Raw genomic sequence first — 19,092 nt, 5'->3', positions numbered from 1 at the left:
GAAAAGATTTACAAGGATGTTGCCAGGGTTGGAGGATCTGAGCTACAGGGAGAGGCTGAACAGGCTGGGGCTGTTTTCCCTGGAGCGTCGGAGGCTGAGGGGTGACCTTATAGAGGTTTACAAAATCATGAGGGGCATGGATAGGATAAATAGAGAAAGTCTTTTCCCTGGGGTCGGGGAGTCCAGAACTAGAGGGCATAGGTTTAGGGTGAGAGGGGAAAGATATAAAAGAGACCTCAGGGGCAACTTTTTTACACACAGAGGGTGGTGCATGTACGTAATGAGCTGTCAGAGGAAGTGGTGGAAGGCTAGTACAGTTGCAACATTTATAACTCATCTGGATGGGTATATGAACAAGGAAGGGTTTGAAGGGACATGGACCGGGTGCTGGCAGGTGGAACTAGATTGGGTTGGGATATCTGGTTGACATAGATGAGTTAGACCGAAGGGCCTGTTTCTATGCTGTACATCTCTATGACTCTGTGTCCCTCTATCAGAGGTAACCTCTGTCAGGCCTCTCTCAACCTTTGTTACTCCAAGCAAAACAATTGCTGCCAATCCAATCTTTCATAATTCCTCAGACCCTCCAGCCCAGGCAGCATCCTGGGAAGTCTCCTTTGCAATCATGTAGTGACCAGAACTGAACATAGTACACCACCTGTGGTCCGACCAGCAATTTTTATGGTTCCAACATAACCTCCCTGCTCTTGTATTCTATCCCTCAACTAATAGAGGCAAGTATCCCAAATGTCTTTGCAACCATCTTATCCACTTTCCCTGCTATCTTCAGAGATCTATCGACATTCATATCAAGTTCCCTCTGATCTTCAGTATGTTCAAGGATAATAAAGTTCTCCTGTTATCCCTTGTTAGCCTACCCAAAGTGCATCACCTCACACTTTTCCAGGTTGAATTCCATTTTCCTCTGCTCTATCCATCTGTTCAGTTCATTGTTATCCCCCTCACTTTTCAAGCTGTTAAACCTGCTCGTACTTCTTTCCCTCTCTCAGTTGAATTCTTCCCAACTCCCCCACCTTGATCGTGACACATGCATCAACCTTTCCCTTGTCAAGACCAATTAAAGACTGTGCCCACACAGATTACCTCGATGGTCCCTACTCTTTCCCTAGTCCTTCGCTTGGTCTTTATGCATTCTTAAAGAACCTTTGGGTTTTCGTTTATTCCAGCTGTCAATGCTTTCTCTTGCATACTCTTGAATTTCCTTTTTAAGATCGCCATGCACTATTTATACTCTTCTGATGTATTAAGCCCTCAGTGTCTGCCATTAGCTTCACTTTTTATCTTAATCCTAACCTTTGCGTCTCTTGACTCTACCCTTTGTCTTTATGGGAACATATTTGCCCTCTATTCTCACTATTCCCTCTTTGAAAGTCTGCTCTGGCACAGTTTTATCTGCAAGTAACTGCACCCAGTCCACTTGGGCCAAACTGTATCTTATCTTGGCAAAATTAGCCTTTCCCCAGTTTAAAATATTTAATCCAGATCAATCCTTAGCCTTTTCTATAATTATTCCAATTCTAACAACCACTACCTCCACAATGTTCCCCACTAACACACTATTCACCTGCCCAAGCTTCTTTATGAATATTAGGCACATAACAACCCCTTCCTTGTGGGACTTTCTACAGACTGCCGAAAAAATTATCTCCTGGGTGCAATTTAAGAATTGTGTTCCCTCTCTACCTTGCATCCTCAAACTATCCCAGTTAATAATTAGGTGGTTAAAATCCCCTACTGGTGCTATCTTATTATTCTTACACTTCTCTGAAATTTCATTAAGTACTCAATTCTCATCTCTCTCTGAGCTACTTGTAAATCTATAGAATGTACTCAACAGTGCACTTACCTCTTTAGTGTTTTTTTGCTTTCACTCATATGGTCTCATTTAACAATCCCTCCAAGATATATCCCTCCTCACTGTTATAATTGGTTCCTTGACTAATATTACAACACCCCTCCTTTTCCATGCTCCTCTCTGCCTCACCTGAACACTTTATAACAGCATTGAGCTGGTAAACCTGCCCAGCTAGCAGCCAAGTCTCACTGATATCTAGGATATCATACTCCCATATGCCTGTCTGTGCCCCTCAGCTTATCTGTCTTACTGCTCAGTCTCTTTGCATTAAAATGTATCCCATCTGGCCCTGTTAAACCTGCTTCTTACTGTCTTCCAGACACACATACATGAACTTTAACTCCTAATTCCATTTCAGCTTGTCTCCCCTCTGAACTACCTGTCAGGGTCCCATCCTCCAGCCACTCTAGTCTAAATCCACCTGAACAAAATGAGTAAATCTCCCCACCAGGATGATGGTTCCCATTATTGTTTAGATGTAAGATATAATCCTTTCACCGTGTAGAAACTCACGGTGCCTCAGGAAGCTAAAGCCCTCCCTCCTGAACCATCTTTCCAACCATGCATTCATCTGCTCTATCCTCTATTTGTATACTTACAATTGTGAGTATCTGGAGCTTACTATCTTTGAAGTCCTGCTTTGTAGTTCCCTAGTTAACTCCCAAAAGTCTGGTTGCAGTCTTCATTTTTTTATGCCCTCGATCCCAATATGGACCGTGGTCTCTGACTGCTCAACTTCCCCTTTCAGAATGCCTTGTAGCCATTCCATTATATTCTTGCAGGAGCTTATAGAGAGAGGGAGAGGAATAAAATCACAAAGGGATTGGAAAACAAGATTGAGAATGTTAGATCAAGGTGTTTGTGGACTGTATTTCGATGCAGGTCAGTGAGTGCATGTATTTGATGGGTGAAATGATCTGGTGCATTTAAGGTATAAGCGACATGACAACTTAGCAATGCTAAACTTACACAACTTATTAGCTGGGCCACAAGTAGAATATCATGCCCAGTTCTAGGACATCTCATTTGAGGAACAATTTGGGGAAAATCTAAGGTTGATCACAATCCCATTAATGTGGAGGAGCTGATGTTGGACTGGGGTGGACAGAGTTAAAAATCACACAACACCAGGTTATAGTCCAACAGGTTTATAGCCCAATAGATAGCTGATGAAGGAGCAATGCTCTGAAAGCCAGCACTTCCAAATAAACCTGTTGGACTATAACCTGGTGTTGTGTGATTTTTAGCTTTGACAATCTCATTGAGAAGAGAGTGCCAGAGAAGTAGAATTCTTCAACTCATTTCCCACATAGCAGAACAACAAGTTCAGGGAAATTACCCATGTTCTCCTTCAACCAAGAAAGGAAGAAATCCCAATGTTGAGAACTTCAATGATTGAGACTCAAACTCATCAAAATTAAATCTCCCCATGGCTAAATGCTCCTATCTGTCCACATGCCCAGAAAAAACGAGCAATATTGATATGTTCTTCAAGATCATTCAGAGAAGGATCCTCCTTGCTAATCTGGCCAATAACGTGGTTTTGTTTTCTTATCTTTCAGCTGATGCAGATCAGAGAAAAGAGAGAGCTTTCAAATCAGACACTGAGAGTCACTACCATTCTGGTAATGTTACCTTTTGTTACATGGGTAGCACAATCACAATAATCACAACAATGCATTCAATTTCCAGCACCAAACAGGAACTTTTCCCACCAGATTTATACATCATCCTTTTCCATAGCAGTTATGTTTAAGAAGAACAAAACTACAGTCAGTATCAAAGACCGAGCATCAATATAGGTTAGAAACTAGCCTTCTATTTCTGGGTTCAAATCCATTGCAAGATTATTGGACGATAGCCTATTCAACCTAAGTAAGGCTCCTGTGTAAAATTGTTTTGACCAGCTCTTAATTGTCATAATCTAACAGCACCAACATGCTCTGAAATCCACAGTCTAGCTTGTACAGGTCAGAAGGTAGACAGATATGGGGAAATGGAATGAACTTAATGTTAAATGAGGAGAATTTTCATCAGAAATTTGGGCAAAACAGACCCAAAGATACTTCAGGAGACAAACAGAGAAATGATTTGGAGGTGCTGGTGTTGGTCTGGGGTGTACAAAGTTAAAAATCACACACCAGGTTATAGTCCAACTGGTTTATTTAGAAGCACTAGCTTTCAGAGTGCTGCTCCTCACAACCACCTGATGAAGGAGCAGCGCTCTGAAAGCTAGTGTGTCCAAATAAACCTGTTGGACTATAACCTGGCAATCTGTGATTTTTAACAGAGAAATGAAACTTTAATCCCATCAATAATGAAAGGTGATCATGTATCGGTGTCCTTGCAGTGCATTCCTGCATTATGACATTCTGCCCCAAACTTGGATTATTCATTAACACAAACTCAAGTCCATCAGATCAGTGCCAAAAGTTCTGCAGGAACACTGGTATCAGCTATACTGGCATCAGCTACACTAGTCCAGAGCTAGCGCTCTGTATCTCTGTAAAAAAACTCAGTTAACTCATTAGTGCAAGGTACTTGAGGCTGTCAGTAGATTTTATTCTGTAGTTTTAAGACAATGAGCTATTGCCACAAGTGACCTGGTGGTGGGAAAAGCTGTTTGCTTATATTTGATGGCAATTCCATATATAAACAAAGGAAAAACAATTGAAACTATGAACTGAGGATTCTTATGGATGCAGTGATACTGCCCTTATGCCTGAATCAGGAGACCCAGGTCAAGTCCCACTTTTTCGAGGGATATGTTATAACAGGTTGACAATGAATTAATAATCTAGGCTGTCACTTAAACTGCAGTGCCAAACATTCTTGCACTATTTGAGCTGGCAACTTGCAGACGAGTTGTAAATCCAAGGTTCCCCAAGCGACCATAAAAGTTCTCACATCTATAATAGTCTTTGTCAACATTTATCCCTCAGCTGGCATTGATAGAATAGATGATCTTATTACTTTTGATTTTTGACCCCAAGCTTGCCATTTCAATACACCAGCTTGGTCTCACATTAGCGTTACCATCCTAGAGCAAAGCCCAACGCAACTTGAAGGAACAGCACCTCATTTTCCACTTCGGCACTTTACAGTCTTTAAGATTCAATATTGAGTGCAACAACTTCAGACCTTGAACATTGTCCTCCATTTCTATCATACCCTTTCCTATTCCCGTCCATCATGTTTGGATTTTATCCCAGCAAAACTGATCTATTGTCAACTATTCATACCTACCATTATCATCTCTCCTCTACTACCATTACCATCTCTCCTCTAACATTTGCCCTGGATATTTTCACCAAAGTTCCACTCTTTTTTTTGATACCGGTATAAAGGAAACCTTTTAAGGATTCTAGTGGGGCAATGCTAGTATCCTTAACCCTGTGTCAGAAGGTCCAGCTTCAGGTCTCACCTCTACTGAAGGTATACCATAACATGTCCAAAAGGGTTAATTAAAACAACTAAACCTTTCGTTTTCAGTTCTGAAGAAGTCATATTGGCCTTGTTACGTTAATTTTATTTCTCATCCCACAGATGTTGCCAGACTTTGTTGAATTGCTCCAGACCATTCTGGTTGTTTTTGTTATTGGTGGGTGTTGATTAGTGAAAATTGATTGAGATGCTTCCTTACAGTATAACTGCCATTACATTTCGAAGCGCTTAACTGGCTGTCAAGTGTTTGGGACAGCCTTAAGTTATCTAAGGTGCTATAGAAATGCAAGTTTTGCTCTTTTAAGTAAAATCTCTGCCTCTTCCTCTGGTTTATTCTGTCAGCATATTTTCAGGTCACTTTGGGTTAATCTTCAGTGCCTAATATTCTATTTCGCAAAATATATTCTTCCTACTAGACAAATCTTATTAAGATTATCTTCCAAAGCACATTTAATGTTGGTTTGTGTGGTGAGAAATATGTACAAAGCCCTGAGCATAGCACTTGGGTAACCAGAATGGATGAGCTTGCATGAGACTAATAAAAAGATTTAAAACACTCAGTCAAATTATAATGATTGGATGCTATTCATGCAGACAAGAAAGGAAAGACTTGCATTACATAGCATACTTCATTGGTGTGATTGGTTCAGTGATCATGTTAATGGAGTTTTCTTGATGTTTTTAATTCAAAAGCAAAGTCCATTCATTATGGCCAAGCCTTCAGGAGGTTTCGAAGGATTCTGTATTGATTTGCTTCAAATTTTCGCGGAAAGGTTAAAGTTCCGTTATGAAATCAAACTTGTGAAGGACGGTTTCTACGGAAGCAGACTGGAAAATGGAAAATGGACAGGAATGCTGGGAGAATTGATGGAAAAAGTAAGCTTTTTTTAAAAGTTTCATTGTTGGGTGATAATCATTGACCGTTCCTCTTTGCCTGAGGTGATGATGGGCGATCTTCTTGAATAAATCATGAGTCTAGGACTACCCTTCTAGAATAATCACTTATGTTACTGGATGCTACTAAACAAATAAGTAAGTTTAACTTTCCTTCTTTGTGGGTTGGGTGCCAGTCGACTGTTATGATTGAAAGTCAATAATAGAATGGTTATAATTGTCATGAAGTCTATTACACATGCCTCCTGCACATAGGTCTTCAGTCTGGTCAGTATGATGTGGTGTCAGATTCCTGACTGCAAGGTAAATACATCCTATCTGCTCTCTGCATCTACCACAACAGTGAGACCAGAGTGAAAATAACCGGGAACTTCCCTTCAGTGAGGGGCTTACATACCTTAGGTTGTGAAGGAGATACAGTTAATTTTGCATGAACCTGCACACTGCTCCTATATTTTTTACCAATACCCTTGGCTGAATGAAGGGTAATATCAGGAAGTGGCCCAGCTCCTGATCTTTTCCTGATTAAACTTTGTTGCTTTGGGAAGTGCTGTTTATTGTGAAATAGTTCTCAGCACTCATTGCCTAGCACAAAGAATAAGGAATGAAATGGATAATGTTCAGAGTCACGTTGGTAAAGAACAGTGCACCTCACCTGTTGTTTTAACATTCTTGTGTAACTCTAAGCCTGCTGTTGTTGGAGAGAAGGGTAAATAGTAATTTTCACCTCCTGATTCTTCTCAGGAGGCAGACATGGCCATCGCTCCATTGACCATCACCATGGAACGTGAGAAGGCGTTCAGCTTTACACGTCCGTTCATGTCTGTGGGAATTAGCATCCTGATACGTAAAGACTCCAACAGCCAGGGTGCCAGTCTTTTCCAGTTCCTGAGCCCATTCACGGCTAACACCTGGCTCAGTCTGCTCATCGCCTACACCTTGACCTGTTTCTGCCTGTATCTTGCAGCAAGGTATTCTTTCAATGTTTATTGGATTGAGTTCTGACCCAATTGCACTGGAACGCATGATCAGGTTTCTGATGACAGACAGAAAAAAAGTAAGAAGGAAATGCAGGAGATAAGGAAAGAGGGAGAAAAATGAAGAATTGTGAAAATTGGAAAGTAAGAAAATCTCCTTAGCTTGACATTGGGATTGGGTTATAAGTGTCTATGAGAGAGTGTATGTATGTGTGAGTGTAATGAGGTATAAGTGTGTGAGAGGGTGCGTGTTTGCATGTGAGTGTGAGAGTGTATGTGTGAGCATATGACAGTGAGTGTAAGGGTCTGTAGGAGTAGCGTGTGAATGTGTGTGTGTGTAGTGCAGTGGGGTCATCTGTAGTGCGACATGAACCCAGGGTCCCGGTTGAGGCCATCCGCATGGATACTGAACTTGGCTATCAGCCTTTGCTCGGCCACTTTGTGTTGTTGTCTGTCCCGAAGTCTACCTTGGAGGATGGTCACCCGAAGGTCCGAGGCTGAATGTCCTGGACCACTTAAATGTTCTCCGACTGGGAGGGAACTCTCCTGTCTGTTGATTGTTGTGCGGTGTCCATTCATCTGTTGCCATAGCATTTGCTTGGCTGAGTCACATGACTACCTGCCACGTACACGGTGGGAGGTGGCCTAAGCGAAATGGCAGTATCCGTGTCGACACTCTGACACGTCTTGCAGCGTCTACTGTGACAGGGGTATACGGTGTTGTCCTGAAAGCCGGATAGTTTGCTGTGAACAACGATCTGTTTGAGGTTTGGTGATTGTTCAGTGAGAGCTGGAGCTCTGGGGAAGGTCTTGGTGAGGTGCTCATCCTCAGCAACTCTTGCTTGGGATCATAGTGTGCCAACACCTTCCACAATGATAGCTGTTTCTTACATGACCATTTCTACAGCTGACCCTTTTTTTAAAGAGTTGATGCCAGGATGTAGGCCAGGTTATATGTAAACTTTCCATAGTAACGTACCAACCTGGGTCACCTTTGATCACCCTCATTATCTTCCAAAACATGTGTCCAGTTTTGTCAGCTTTGTCATCCAAGTAGATCACTTGAGGTGCCTGGAACACACATTTGTTACCTTCTAGGGCATACACTCACCTGAGAGAAATGCCTAAGGACTATGTCCAAGTTCTCTAAGTGCTCCTTATTGGTCTTGCCTATTATTAACACATTATCTAGAGAAATGGTGATCTGGGATAGACCTTGTAAAATGTTCTCCATCATCTGCTGAAAAATTGCACAGGCTGATGATATCCTAATGGCAGTCTTGTTTATTGGTACAAACCCTTATGGGTATTAATTGTAACATATTTCTGGGAATCCTCATCTAACTGCAATTGCAGGTACACATGGTTCATGCCCAGCTTTATGATGGTCAGCGCCCCTCCAGCCAGCTTTGAGTGTAAGTCCTCTGTGTGAGGGATTGGGTATTTATCCGGCTGTGAAAAGCAGTTTACTGTTTGTTTAAAATCCCCACTAAGGTGAACCAAACTGTTGGGCTTCACAATTGGTATGACTGGAGCTGCCCATTCTGCAAACTGGACTTCTGTTTTCAGCCTTCTGATTTCTGCCTCTATATTTGTCTAAATGGCACTGAGTGGGTCTTGCAGAATTCTGGAATTGTTCCTTGGTCAACCTGCAAGCTGACCTTGACTCCTTTGATAATCCCTAGATCTTCCTGAAAAATGTCTGGCTATTGAATTAGGACTGCACTCAGGCAGCCATTTTCTAATCGAAAAATGTTGAGCCAGTTGAGGTGAATCTTTCACAAATAATGTCGCCCCATCAAAGTTGGACCCAAGCCTTTTACTACAAGTAGTGGTAACTGAACCAGCTGCTTCTTATAAGAGTCATAGAGTCATTGAGCTGTACAGCAGGGAAACAGACCCTTCCATCCAATTCATCCATTCTGACCAGATATCCTGAATTAATCCAGTCTCATTTGCCAGCATTTGGCCTGTATCTCTTGAAACCCTTGCTATTCTTATACCCATCCAGATTCCTTTTAAATATGTAATTGTATCAGCCTCCACTCATTCCATACATGCAACGCCCTAAGTGTGAAAAAGTTGTCCTTTTCAAATCTTGCCCCTCTCATTTTAAACCTATATTGTCTAGTTTTGGACTCCCCATCATGGGGAAAAGGCATTGTCTATTTATCCTATCCGTGCCCCTCATGGTTTTATAAACCTCTACAAGGTCACCCCCCAGCTTCCAAAACTCCAGGGAAAACAGCCCCAGCTTTAGATTAGATTAGATTAGATTAGATTACTTACAGTGTGGAAACAGGGCCTTCGGCCCAACAAGTCCACACCGCCCCGCCGAAGCGCAACCCACCCATACCCCTACATTTACCCCTTACCTAACACTAGGGGCAATTTAGCATGGTCAATTCACCTTACCTGCACATCTTTGGACTGTGGGAGGAAACTGGAGCACCCAGAGAAAACCCACGCAGATAAGGGGAGAACGTGCAAACTCCACACAGTCAGTCGCCTGAGGCGGGAATTGAACCCGGGTCTCTGGCGCTGTGAGGCAGCAGTGCTAACCACTGTGCCACCGTGATATAAAAAAAGTGTGGGAAGAAAAAAAGAGAACAGGAAAAGAACAGGAATGTCAGAGGTTCTGTTCACTAAGAAAAGGAGTGTCAGACATCCTGCTGACTCTGAGAGCTGGCTCTGAGGGAGCTGGATTAGTGTCAAGGACTTTCCACATGTAAATAAAGCATGACTTGGTGACAGGATACTGGCCTCTGTGGAGTTATTTCAAGCATCACCATAACTTTAAACAATGCGACAGGACTGCATTATCACTGATCCCCTCTGGTGGAACTATTTAGAACAGGAGCTTCCAGCAGCTCAATTGTGCCACTTGCTGGAATTTTGTTAGTACAGCAGGTATTTGTAACTTTGCAGAGTTACTCTCCCTGGGCCAAATCTTCAAGGGATCAGAACAATGTGGGCTATGGTGTAATGTTTGGCAGAGTCAGGTGGCAATGGGTGGGGCTATTCACAATGCCAAGATCATCTCACTCCATCGTTATAGCTTTTCACAATGTCAGAAATCACACACCACCAGGTTGTAGTCCAACAGGTTTATTTGAAATCACAGACTTTCACAACGCTGTTTCTTCGTAAGACTCCACCTGACAAAGGACCAGCGCTCCAAAAGCTTGTGAGTTCAAATAAACCTGTTGGGCGATAATCTGATGTTGTGTGACTTCTGACTTTGTCCACCCCACTCCAACACCGGCACCTCCACACCATGGTTTTTCACAGGCAGTATGGTGAGATTCTTGTTCGGAAGCAGCCAGATACCAAATTGACGGGGATTGACGTTTGTTGAAGGCCCTGTTCAGGTCACAACGTACCTCATTAATATTCAGCCTCCTGATTTACTGAATTTGCCAACAAGCTGGAGGTCAGGAAAACTCAACAAGGAAACCAAAGTATGTACCTGATGAGTTCAGCTCCCCACTTGCTCTGAACAATACCCATGTTGCCCACAAACAAACAATAGCATATGGGCATGATCCATGGTCATCAGGCACGGGCGCCCCTCACCCTGGGACACTGTATCTAGCATCTGGCATCTGCCAATCCCAGATGACTGTCCGGGCACTTCTCCAATGCACTGGAAGAATAGACTCATATTGCAGGATGTAATGGGAATTAGCATTGAGTGGCTGCAACAGGGACACTGTGTGCACAGGGCCTGGCACGAACTCGCAGACTGGCGGGGTTATATCCCAGTGCTGCTCACTTGCTCTCTGTGTGCACACTCACACTGTGGCTACCTACGTGCTCGGCCTTGCCTTCCCTTGCCATGTAATTTGAACAGACACAACAACAGGTAGCTTTTCTTGCTGCTAAGCAATTCATACTGCTGTGGCTGCACATCTTATAGCACTGCAACGTGCTACATCAATGTCACTCCTGCTCTATGTGACATCCAGTTGGGGTTTCACTGGTCGGGGGTTGTGGGTGGTGTGGTGGTGTATTGGGAATGGGTAACGGTCAGTCTGTTGGCTCCATGGTGGCAAGGCTGAGGGGGTAAGGTTAATGCAGTAAGGAAGATGCACAGGCACCAGTCAAGAGTCTGGGCACTTCTAGTCCAGGGCAGTCCAGTCAGTCTGTTGAGGGAGTGGATCATGGTCATGAGATCAGGGGGGCAGTGGTCAAGTGTTTTCATTGCTGCAGAACCAAGCCCTGGCAGCTTCGCCTTCTGGACTGGGGACTGCAGGCTCCAGGGAAGAGTACAATGGTGAAGTAGCTTAAAAATGTGTTGCTGGAAAAGCGCAGCAGGTCAGGCAGCATCAAAGGAACAGGAGAATCGATGATTCGGGCATAAGCCCTTCTTCAGGAATCGGCAGCATCAAAGGAACAGGAAAATCGATGTTTCGGGCATAAAACCTTCTTCAGGAAGTAGACAGCTGTTAACACACTCAGAGGTGGCTGGATAAGTGACCTGTGAGGGAAGGAGCTGTGGGAAACACCTTTCTTTTGGCTTTTGTTCACTGGCACACAGGAAAGCAGGTCGCCTACTCTGTGGCCATCCTACATCATGGATCCGGTCTGTGTGATACACCTCCCTGACACAACCAACTGTTGGACAATCCATTGTCAGCACACCTTGCACACAGAGGGAGCGCTGAACACACGGAATGTTGTAAAAGGATGGCTAAAGGTTTTCAACATGACCCAATATCATGTATATGCATTGCTCCCCATGCTTTTAGATAGCACAGTAGGCTCTCAGCATAGACCTCTATCCATGGAGTCTCATCTGTGCCCAAGAAGTATTGCTGGGTGATGTGAAAACACCATTAGTACAAACACAGGGAGACTCTCAACACAGGTAGGTTAAAATCAAGAACATAAACTGAAGGTCACTTACAAGAAAGCCACTTTCACCCATGACATCAAAGTATGTTTTCTTCTTTCTCTCCCTCCTACAGCACGACGGATCAGTGGTTAGCTCTACTACCTCAGAGCACCAGGGACCCAGCTTCAATTCCAGCCTCAGGCGACTGTCTGTGTGGAGTTTGCGCATTCTCCCCGTGGCTGTGTGGGTTTCCTCTGGGTGCTCTGGTTCCTCCCACAATCCAAAGATGTGCAGGTTAGCTGGATTGGCCGTGTTAAATTGCCCATAGTGTCCAGTGGTATGTAGATTGAGTGGGATGCTTTTTGGAGGGTCAGTGTGGATTCGATAGGCTGAATGGCCTGCTTGCACACTAAAGGGATACTATGATACTCCATCTTAGTGGCCTCCCTGGACTCCCGCTGGGGTCAAAGGAGCCTGCTCAGCTGTTGAGTCCATTAGCCCTGGATGGGCGGAAGGGTGACCCAGAGGACACCTATCTAGATGGGCTAGGCATGTTATGGATCTTCTTGCTAGGGTAAGTCAACCCTCCTTTGCCTCAAGTTCCAAGGGTCACAAGGGAATTGGCAGGCTGGAGATGGAGGGCCTAGCCATCAGTGCAGGATCCTGAGTCTGGGTGCACAGCAACCTTTTAAAGATGGCATAGCTGTAATGGATTCTGAGTTTTCTGAGTGGTGAGTTTTTATGGGAATGGCGTGTGGTAAGATAGGGCAGAAATTGGACATAAGAGCGCGATCTGAGAATGATAGCTAATTAATGACATTGGTTTGGTAAAACAGGACAAGAAACTCTCCAAAATACTCAATGCAACTTGGCTGAAAAGCATAAGGTTCAGGGTCCCTCTATCTGTTTGCTCAAACACTTCCAGGACATGAGACAGCACGGCTAAAGTAAATATTGCACTTTAAAAGTTTATGGTTATAAAAATTGGATGGGGTAAAATATTGTTGTTGCAGAGAATTACTAGATGTTAATACAACAATGTGCAATATTTGATGCAATCATCATTTTGCAGACTGAGTCCCAATGAGTGGAGGGAGCCCGAAGTTGAAGATACTCATTTCTCACTGCTTGACAGTTTCTGGTTTGGAGTCGGTGCTCTCTCTCTACAAGGTAAAGTATCTCTAAGCATAGAGTCAGCAGCTGACAGTGCGTTTGAATGAGCCCAGGTTCTGTCCTCTGGATTGTCATATTTTCCATGATTTGCTAAGGTTTAAAAGACTGGTTAGTGCTAATCTTCCAGTTCAGCTTTGTTTTTCAATTTTGATTTATTATTATCAAATATACTGAGACACAGTGAAAAGTTCTGTTTTCTGTGCTAATCAGACAAATTATACATAAGTACAGCAGGGTAATAGAACATAATGCAAAATATAGTGTTACAGCTATAGAGAAGGTGCAGAGAAAGATCAATTCTAATATGAGAGATCTGGTCATAAGTCTGACAACAGTGGGGATGAAGCTGTTCTTAAATCTGTTGTTAAGTATTTTCAAACTTTTGTATTTTCTAACCAATGGAAGATAGTATAACCAGGTTGGGTGGGATCTTTGATTATGTTGGCTGCTTTCCAGAGGCAGCGGGAAGTGCAGACGGAGTCAATGGTTGGAAGGTTGGTTTTCATAATGGACTGAGCTGCATTCACAACTCTCTGTAATTGGTTGCAGACTTGGACAGAGCAGTTGCCATACCAAGCTGTGATGAATCTGGATAGGATGCTTTCTTTGGCGATTGACATAAGACTGCAAAAGAACCTAAAATCCCTTCAACTTCTGTGCCACAGGTCTCTGGAGTTTCATTGGCTCCTGCTTCAAGGTCCTAGAAGAGTCAGTCAGAATACTGTAGATATATATATATAGGTGAAACTGTTCTTCAATGGTAATAGTGATCTTCAATAGTACAGTGCTCACTGTTTACTGTCCTCCAATGATATAACACTCCCTCATTGCTGTCCAACCAATAGGGCAGCATTCACTAAGCAGTGCTCATATAATAGTGTAGTACTTTGTTAGTACTTCACTGAATGTAAGTCTAGATTTAATACTCAAGCACCCGCACTTGAGATTGAACAGGAAACTTGCCCATTTAGAGATGCCAGTGCTGTTATTGACTCTTGACTGACTCATCAAAGGAATGTAGGAACAAGATTTGACTACTTAACACTGCAAACCTGCCCAGTCATTCAATAAGATTATGGTTTATTAGAACCTGCTCTATATTCTGTACTACTTTTGGCTCACAAAATTCCAGCAATCTCAGATTTAAAAGTAACAACTGATCCAACTTCTATAACAGTTTATGGAAGGGATCAAATTTTAAATTTAAATATCCTTCAGGTGTTTCTTAACTTCACTTCTGTTTCTAACTTAGGTTACATCCACTATTCCTATACTCCTCAATTACAAGAACTAATTTTCCTTTAACATCCCTATGAGTTCCACTTAGTATTTTGAAACTATCAATTAAATGACAACTACAATCTTTCAACGTCCAGGAATATGACCTCAGTTTGTACAATCTCTTCTTGTAGTGTAATATTTGGAGTCTAGGAATCAATGTGTCAATCTATGTTGCTGTCTCTTCAATACTAATATAGCCACCAACAGATATGGTGCTCACAGTGCTCCAAGAGCTATCTAACTATTATAGCTGCAGCACAACTGATTACCCTTTGTAAGAATGTGAGAAATAAGAGCAGGAATAGACCATTCAGCCCCTTCAGTCTGCCCCACCATTCTGTAAGATCACAGCTGTTTTGCCCCAGCCCTCAACTCTCCATTAATTTGACAAAGGATCAGTTAGCTCTTTTCTCTCCTTACAGATGCTGCCAGACCTGCTGAGATTTTCCAGCATTTTCTCTTTTGGTTCCCCATTAATTCAGCTCAGCACTACCCTGAATATCTCCTTATTCTTTAGCTATGCCTACTAGTTTGAAGGTCCCCACTAGTGGAAACATGATAGATATTATCTACATCTATCCTCTATTCTAGCTTTCTGGGTGCAAGTCCTAAATTTCAATTGCTTTCTTGATTATTTTCTGTACCTATCTAGAGCTTTTTAACAATCTGTATTCAGGATCTCTTCAGAGCTCCACTGTTTCTAGTTTTTCATTGTTTAGAAAGTACTCTTTCCACTTTCTTTAAAAGCAGAGTTCGGAAATGGGAGAGAGGAGTGCTGTGCATTACTCTGGTCTTCACAACACAACAATGATAATAAGACACAAGACTTACAGGGGAGATAGCAGAATAGAGGGGCCAATATTGACTGAAAGAATTGAACAGTCTGTGGCCCTTTTCTCTAGGAAAACGAACGAGGAGTGACCTAAAAAATCTTCATAACAATAAATTTTGGTAACAGAGATAAAAAAGATATTTTGACTGGTGGGAATCCAAAACTAGAATACGTTGTCGTCACTAATAAATTTAATAAGGAATTTCGGAGAAATGTTTTCATGGAAAAAATGTGGAACCCAATATCATATTGTAAGTTAGGCGAGCTGAATAGCATAGATAATTCTATGAGAAAACTAGGCAAGCAAGGTCGGGGGAGGGGGGGGGGGGGGGGGGGGGAAGGAATAGACAAATGTACTGATTGGATGAGTCAATGTAGGGTACAAAAAGAATCTTGTGGGCTATAAGCACCAGTAGGGTCAAGTTGGGCTGAATGGCCTGTTTTTGCACTAAGTTCTGTAAAAACAATATCCTTATTATATTTCACTAGGTGTGGGGCCACATCCCAGATCTCTGTCCACACGTATCATTGGGACAACCTGGTGGCTGTTCAGCATCATTTTCCTGGTAGCATACGCTACATATTTTGCAGCCTCATTGAATTCAGAGGCACAGGCACCACTGATCAATTCCTTTGCTGACCTTGCAAAACAAAACGAAATTGACTATGGCACAGTATATGGCGGTTCAACGTTCTCATTCTTCAAGGTATGTGCTTGGACGTGGATAAGCATGGATCTGGCAACATACTGGTTACACTAAGGACAAAAAAAAATCCAGGTGCTTAGACTAATAATTTGTACAATGTGTGTGCAAGTCCCATAATGGTAGCTAGTGAATTTGAATTCAATTTCTAAAAATAAAATCATAACAATTCCTGAAACTCCTATCAGTAAATGCAACAGTAAACGCCCTTCCTGATGATGGGCTTATGCCCAAAACATCGATTCTCCTGCTCCTCGGATGCTGCCTGACCTGCTGTGCTTTTCCAGCACCATACTCTCGACTCTGATCTCCAGCATCTGCAATCCTCACTTTCTCCTAGTAAAAGTAAGCAAGAGTCTGTCAGACTGTCATAAAAGAAACAGTGGTTCACTAATTTATTTTATGGAAATAAATTATGAAATGTTGGCATGTAACTCTGTATGATTAACTCTTGGCCAAGGAAGTCACTCAAAAGCTTAAGGAAGTTCACCTCCCATCTCCTCAAAGTAGCTATGGATGGGCAACAAATACTGGTCTTGCCAGTGATGCCCACGTAGAAGTGCAAAATGTTAAACACCCTTAAAGTGTAAAAAGTTCATGATTTGAAAAATCTTGATAACGAATCAGTGTAGAGCAGCAGAGCACCCATCAGTAAAGAATGCTTAGCTAATTGGGGGTGAGATCAGCGTAGCTAAATACTAATAAAGTCTAAGGTGACAGCTCTTGTGCCACCATAGTAGAATCCCTACCTCAGGACCAAGAGACCCAGGTTCAAGTCCCACCTCCTCTAGAGGTGTGTAATAACATCCCTGAACAGGTTGATTAGAAAATATCTAGAGTATAATAAGGCAACAGTGAAATCCATCAATGTCATCAACAGATGAGGATGAATCAAGTCACCCAAAGCCTTGAGTCCTTTCACAATATTGTGGCTGGTGGAAATCTGAAAAGAAAGCAGGAAATGTTGAAAAATAGAAAGTAGGTCAGGCAGCATCAGTTGAAATAGAAAACAGGGAGCTAACAATTGAGATTGATGATCTTTTATCAGAGCTGGGAAGAGTTAGTGATTTAAAGGTTTATAAGCAGATGCAAAGCTAGTGGAAAAAGGGTAAGAAAGATCTGCATTACGGTGGAGAGTAGCATTTGATGAAAAGTTAAAGGGATGACTGAAGAACAAATGATGAATGTAGAAATCTAAGCTGCTGAGTGATTAGCATTTATCTAATTTCTACTTATCCTTCTATTAACGAATGTTACTCTTATTGAAACAAATATCTTCAATATCATTGCAGCTCTCAAAGATTGAAACCTACCATAAAATCTATGAGAGAATGAACAATAAAGGTGATTCTGTCTTAGTTCATACAATGAAAGAAGGGATACAACGAGTGCTCGACTCCAACTACGCCCTGATTGGTGAATCCTCAACAATAGACTTGGCTGTTGCAGAGCACTGCAACTTGATGAGGGTCTCCAACTTTGCAGCTATTAGGGGATATGGAATTGCCACTCGCCTCGGTGAGTTGCAATCTTTTTTGCTAAATCAGTTGGCTCATTTAAGATAGATGGATGTGTTTCTAGAGAAATTTTATATTCTGACTGGAATTCGAAGAATTTGAGTTGACTTTGATATGCTTTGGAAAGTCCTGGTGACAGGTGATGCTTTATATAACTTCACACCTACTCAACATTCCATATCTCCTTCCCCACATCAAATGAATATTGTCTTCTCACAGATGTACTGTTTAATTATCAATTGTGCTTCAGGAATATATCATGCTTTGTCTTGTTTTTTGTCTCAAGGTGACCCACTTAGAGACTATTTAACTCAGACCCTTTTGGAGCTTGAGGAATCTGGACAACTTCAGCAGCTGCAAGCAAAATGGTGGAAGTCTTCATGTGGTCATTCTGAACACTCAGCAGAATGGAGTCCACTGGAAGTAAAGCAGATTGGAGGCACCTTCCTGTTTCTAGGAATTGGAGTGTCGTTGGCCTTAGTTGTTGCTTGCATCGAATTGGCTGTGAAATCAAGAAAAAAGGCTGATCAAGATGTATGTATTCCAGTAATTCCTTCTTTCAAATCCCAAAGACATTTTCTCCTCCTCTTCTTAATTTTATTACATCACACAGCAAAGGCAAAATCCCAACATCTTTTCCCATGGTGCCTCAGGTAGATGAGACAAAACACTTTCACAGAGGACAAGGAAAAAAATTAAACAAACTTTACTATTTGTCTAACTCTTTCCAATACACAAACAGATCGCTTCTCGGCCTTTTGGCTTAGAACAATGTGTAGTTTCTGTTCTTATCAGTTTAATATCTGATACGTCCCCCATGTGGGGCACTGTCTATTAAATTGATTTTTGGAGCAGGGAGATGGACTAGGAGCTTGCTCTGTTCACTCCACACATTGGCCTGGTATTGCAGTACCTCCAGGAACAGTGTACTCATCATGGGGCAGCACGGTGGTTAGCACTGCTGCCTCACAGCGCCAGAGACCCGGGTTCAATTCCCGCCTCAGGCAACTGTCTGTGTGGAGTTTGCACATTCTCCCTGTGTCAGCGTGGGTTTCCTCCAGGTGCTCTGGCTTCCTCCCACAGTCCAAAGATATGCAGGTCAGGTGAATTGGCTATGCTAAATTGCCCGTAGTGTTAGGTGAAGGGGTAAATGTAGGGGAGTGGGTTGCTGTTCAGAGGGTCGGTGTGGACTTGTTGGGCCGAAGGGCCTGTTTCCACACTAAGTAATCTAATCTAAAAAAAACATGCACACTGTTCCTTATACACACTGCACATGTTGCACAATCTTACACGGTCCCAGCTTCTCACACATTCTGATAAGTATACATTGTACATACATCCCAACCTTACATTGATACTCACACTCACACCTGTGCACCATTTTCTCCCATACAGTCTATTGTCCATAATATAAATACAGGAAGGTAACAATTGGACTGACAATAGCAATGCATCGCCTCATGGTTCATGTATCCAAACCCATTGACTAACTTAGGAGTTGGAGAGCACACAAGGAAAACTGTTTTGTGGTACTGAGATCATAACTTGGTATTACTC

The 19,092-nt window shown here is 42.5% G+C and overlaps 1 protein-coding gene and 1 non-coding gene across 2 annotated transcripts in view; both read left to right on the top strand.

Annotated features, from left to right (window-relative positions):
- Positions 1-19,092, top strand: part of LOC122540375 (probable glutamate receptor) — a 37,639-nt gene that overhangs the window by 10,961 nt on the left and 7,586 nt on the right. Inside the window, exons 4-10 of the mRNA XM_043676015.1 lie at positions 3,439-3,501; positions 6,014-6,196; positions 6,959-7,185; positions 13,101-13,198; positions 15,804-16,021; positions 17,311-17,536; positions 17,822-18,069. Of these exons, the coding sequence (XP_043531950.1) occupies positions 3,439-3,501; positions 6,014-6,196; positions 6,959-7,185; positions 13,101-13,198; positions 15,804-16,021; positions 17,311-17,536; positions 17,822-18,069 (1,263 nt within the window). The remainder of the gene's footprint in view (positions 1-3,438; positions 3,502-6,013; positions 6,197-6,958; positions 7,186-13,100; positions 13,199-15,803; positions 16,022-17,310; positions 17,537-17,821; positions 18,070-19,092) is intronic.
- On the top strand, positions 18,278-18,470 carry LOC122540492. Its single transcript, XR_006309324.1, has one exon. It is a non-coding gene; the product is annotated as a U2 spliceosomal RNA (small nuclear RNA).

This window comes from Chiloscyllium plagiosum, chromosome 34 (assembly GCF_004010195.1).
Source record: "Chiloscyllium plagiosum isolate BGI_BamShark_2017 chromosome 34, ASM401019v2, whole genome shotgun sequence".
NCBI classification, from domain to species: domain Eukaryota; kingdom Metazoa; phylum Chordata; class Chondrichthyes; order Orectolobiformes; family Hemiscylliidae; genus Chiloscyllium; species Chiloscyllium plagiosum.
This window is presented reverse-complemented; position numbering and strand designations above follow the sequence as displayed.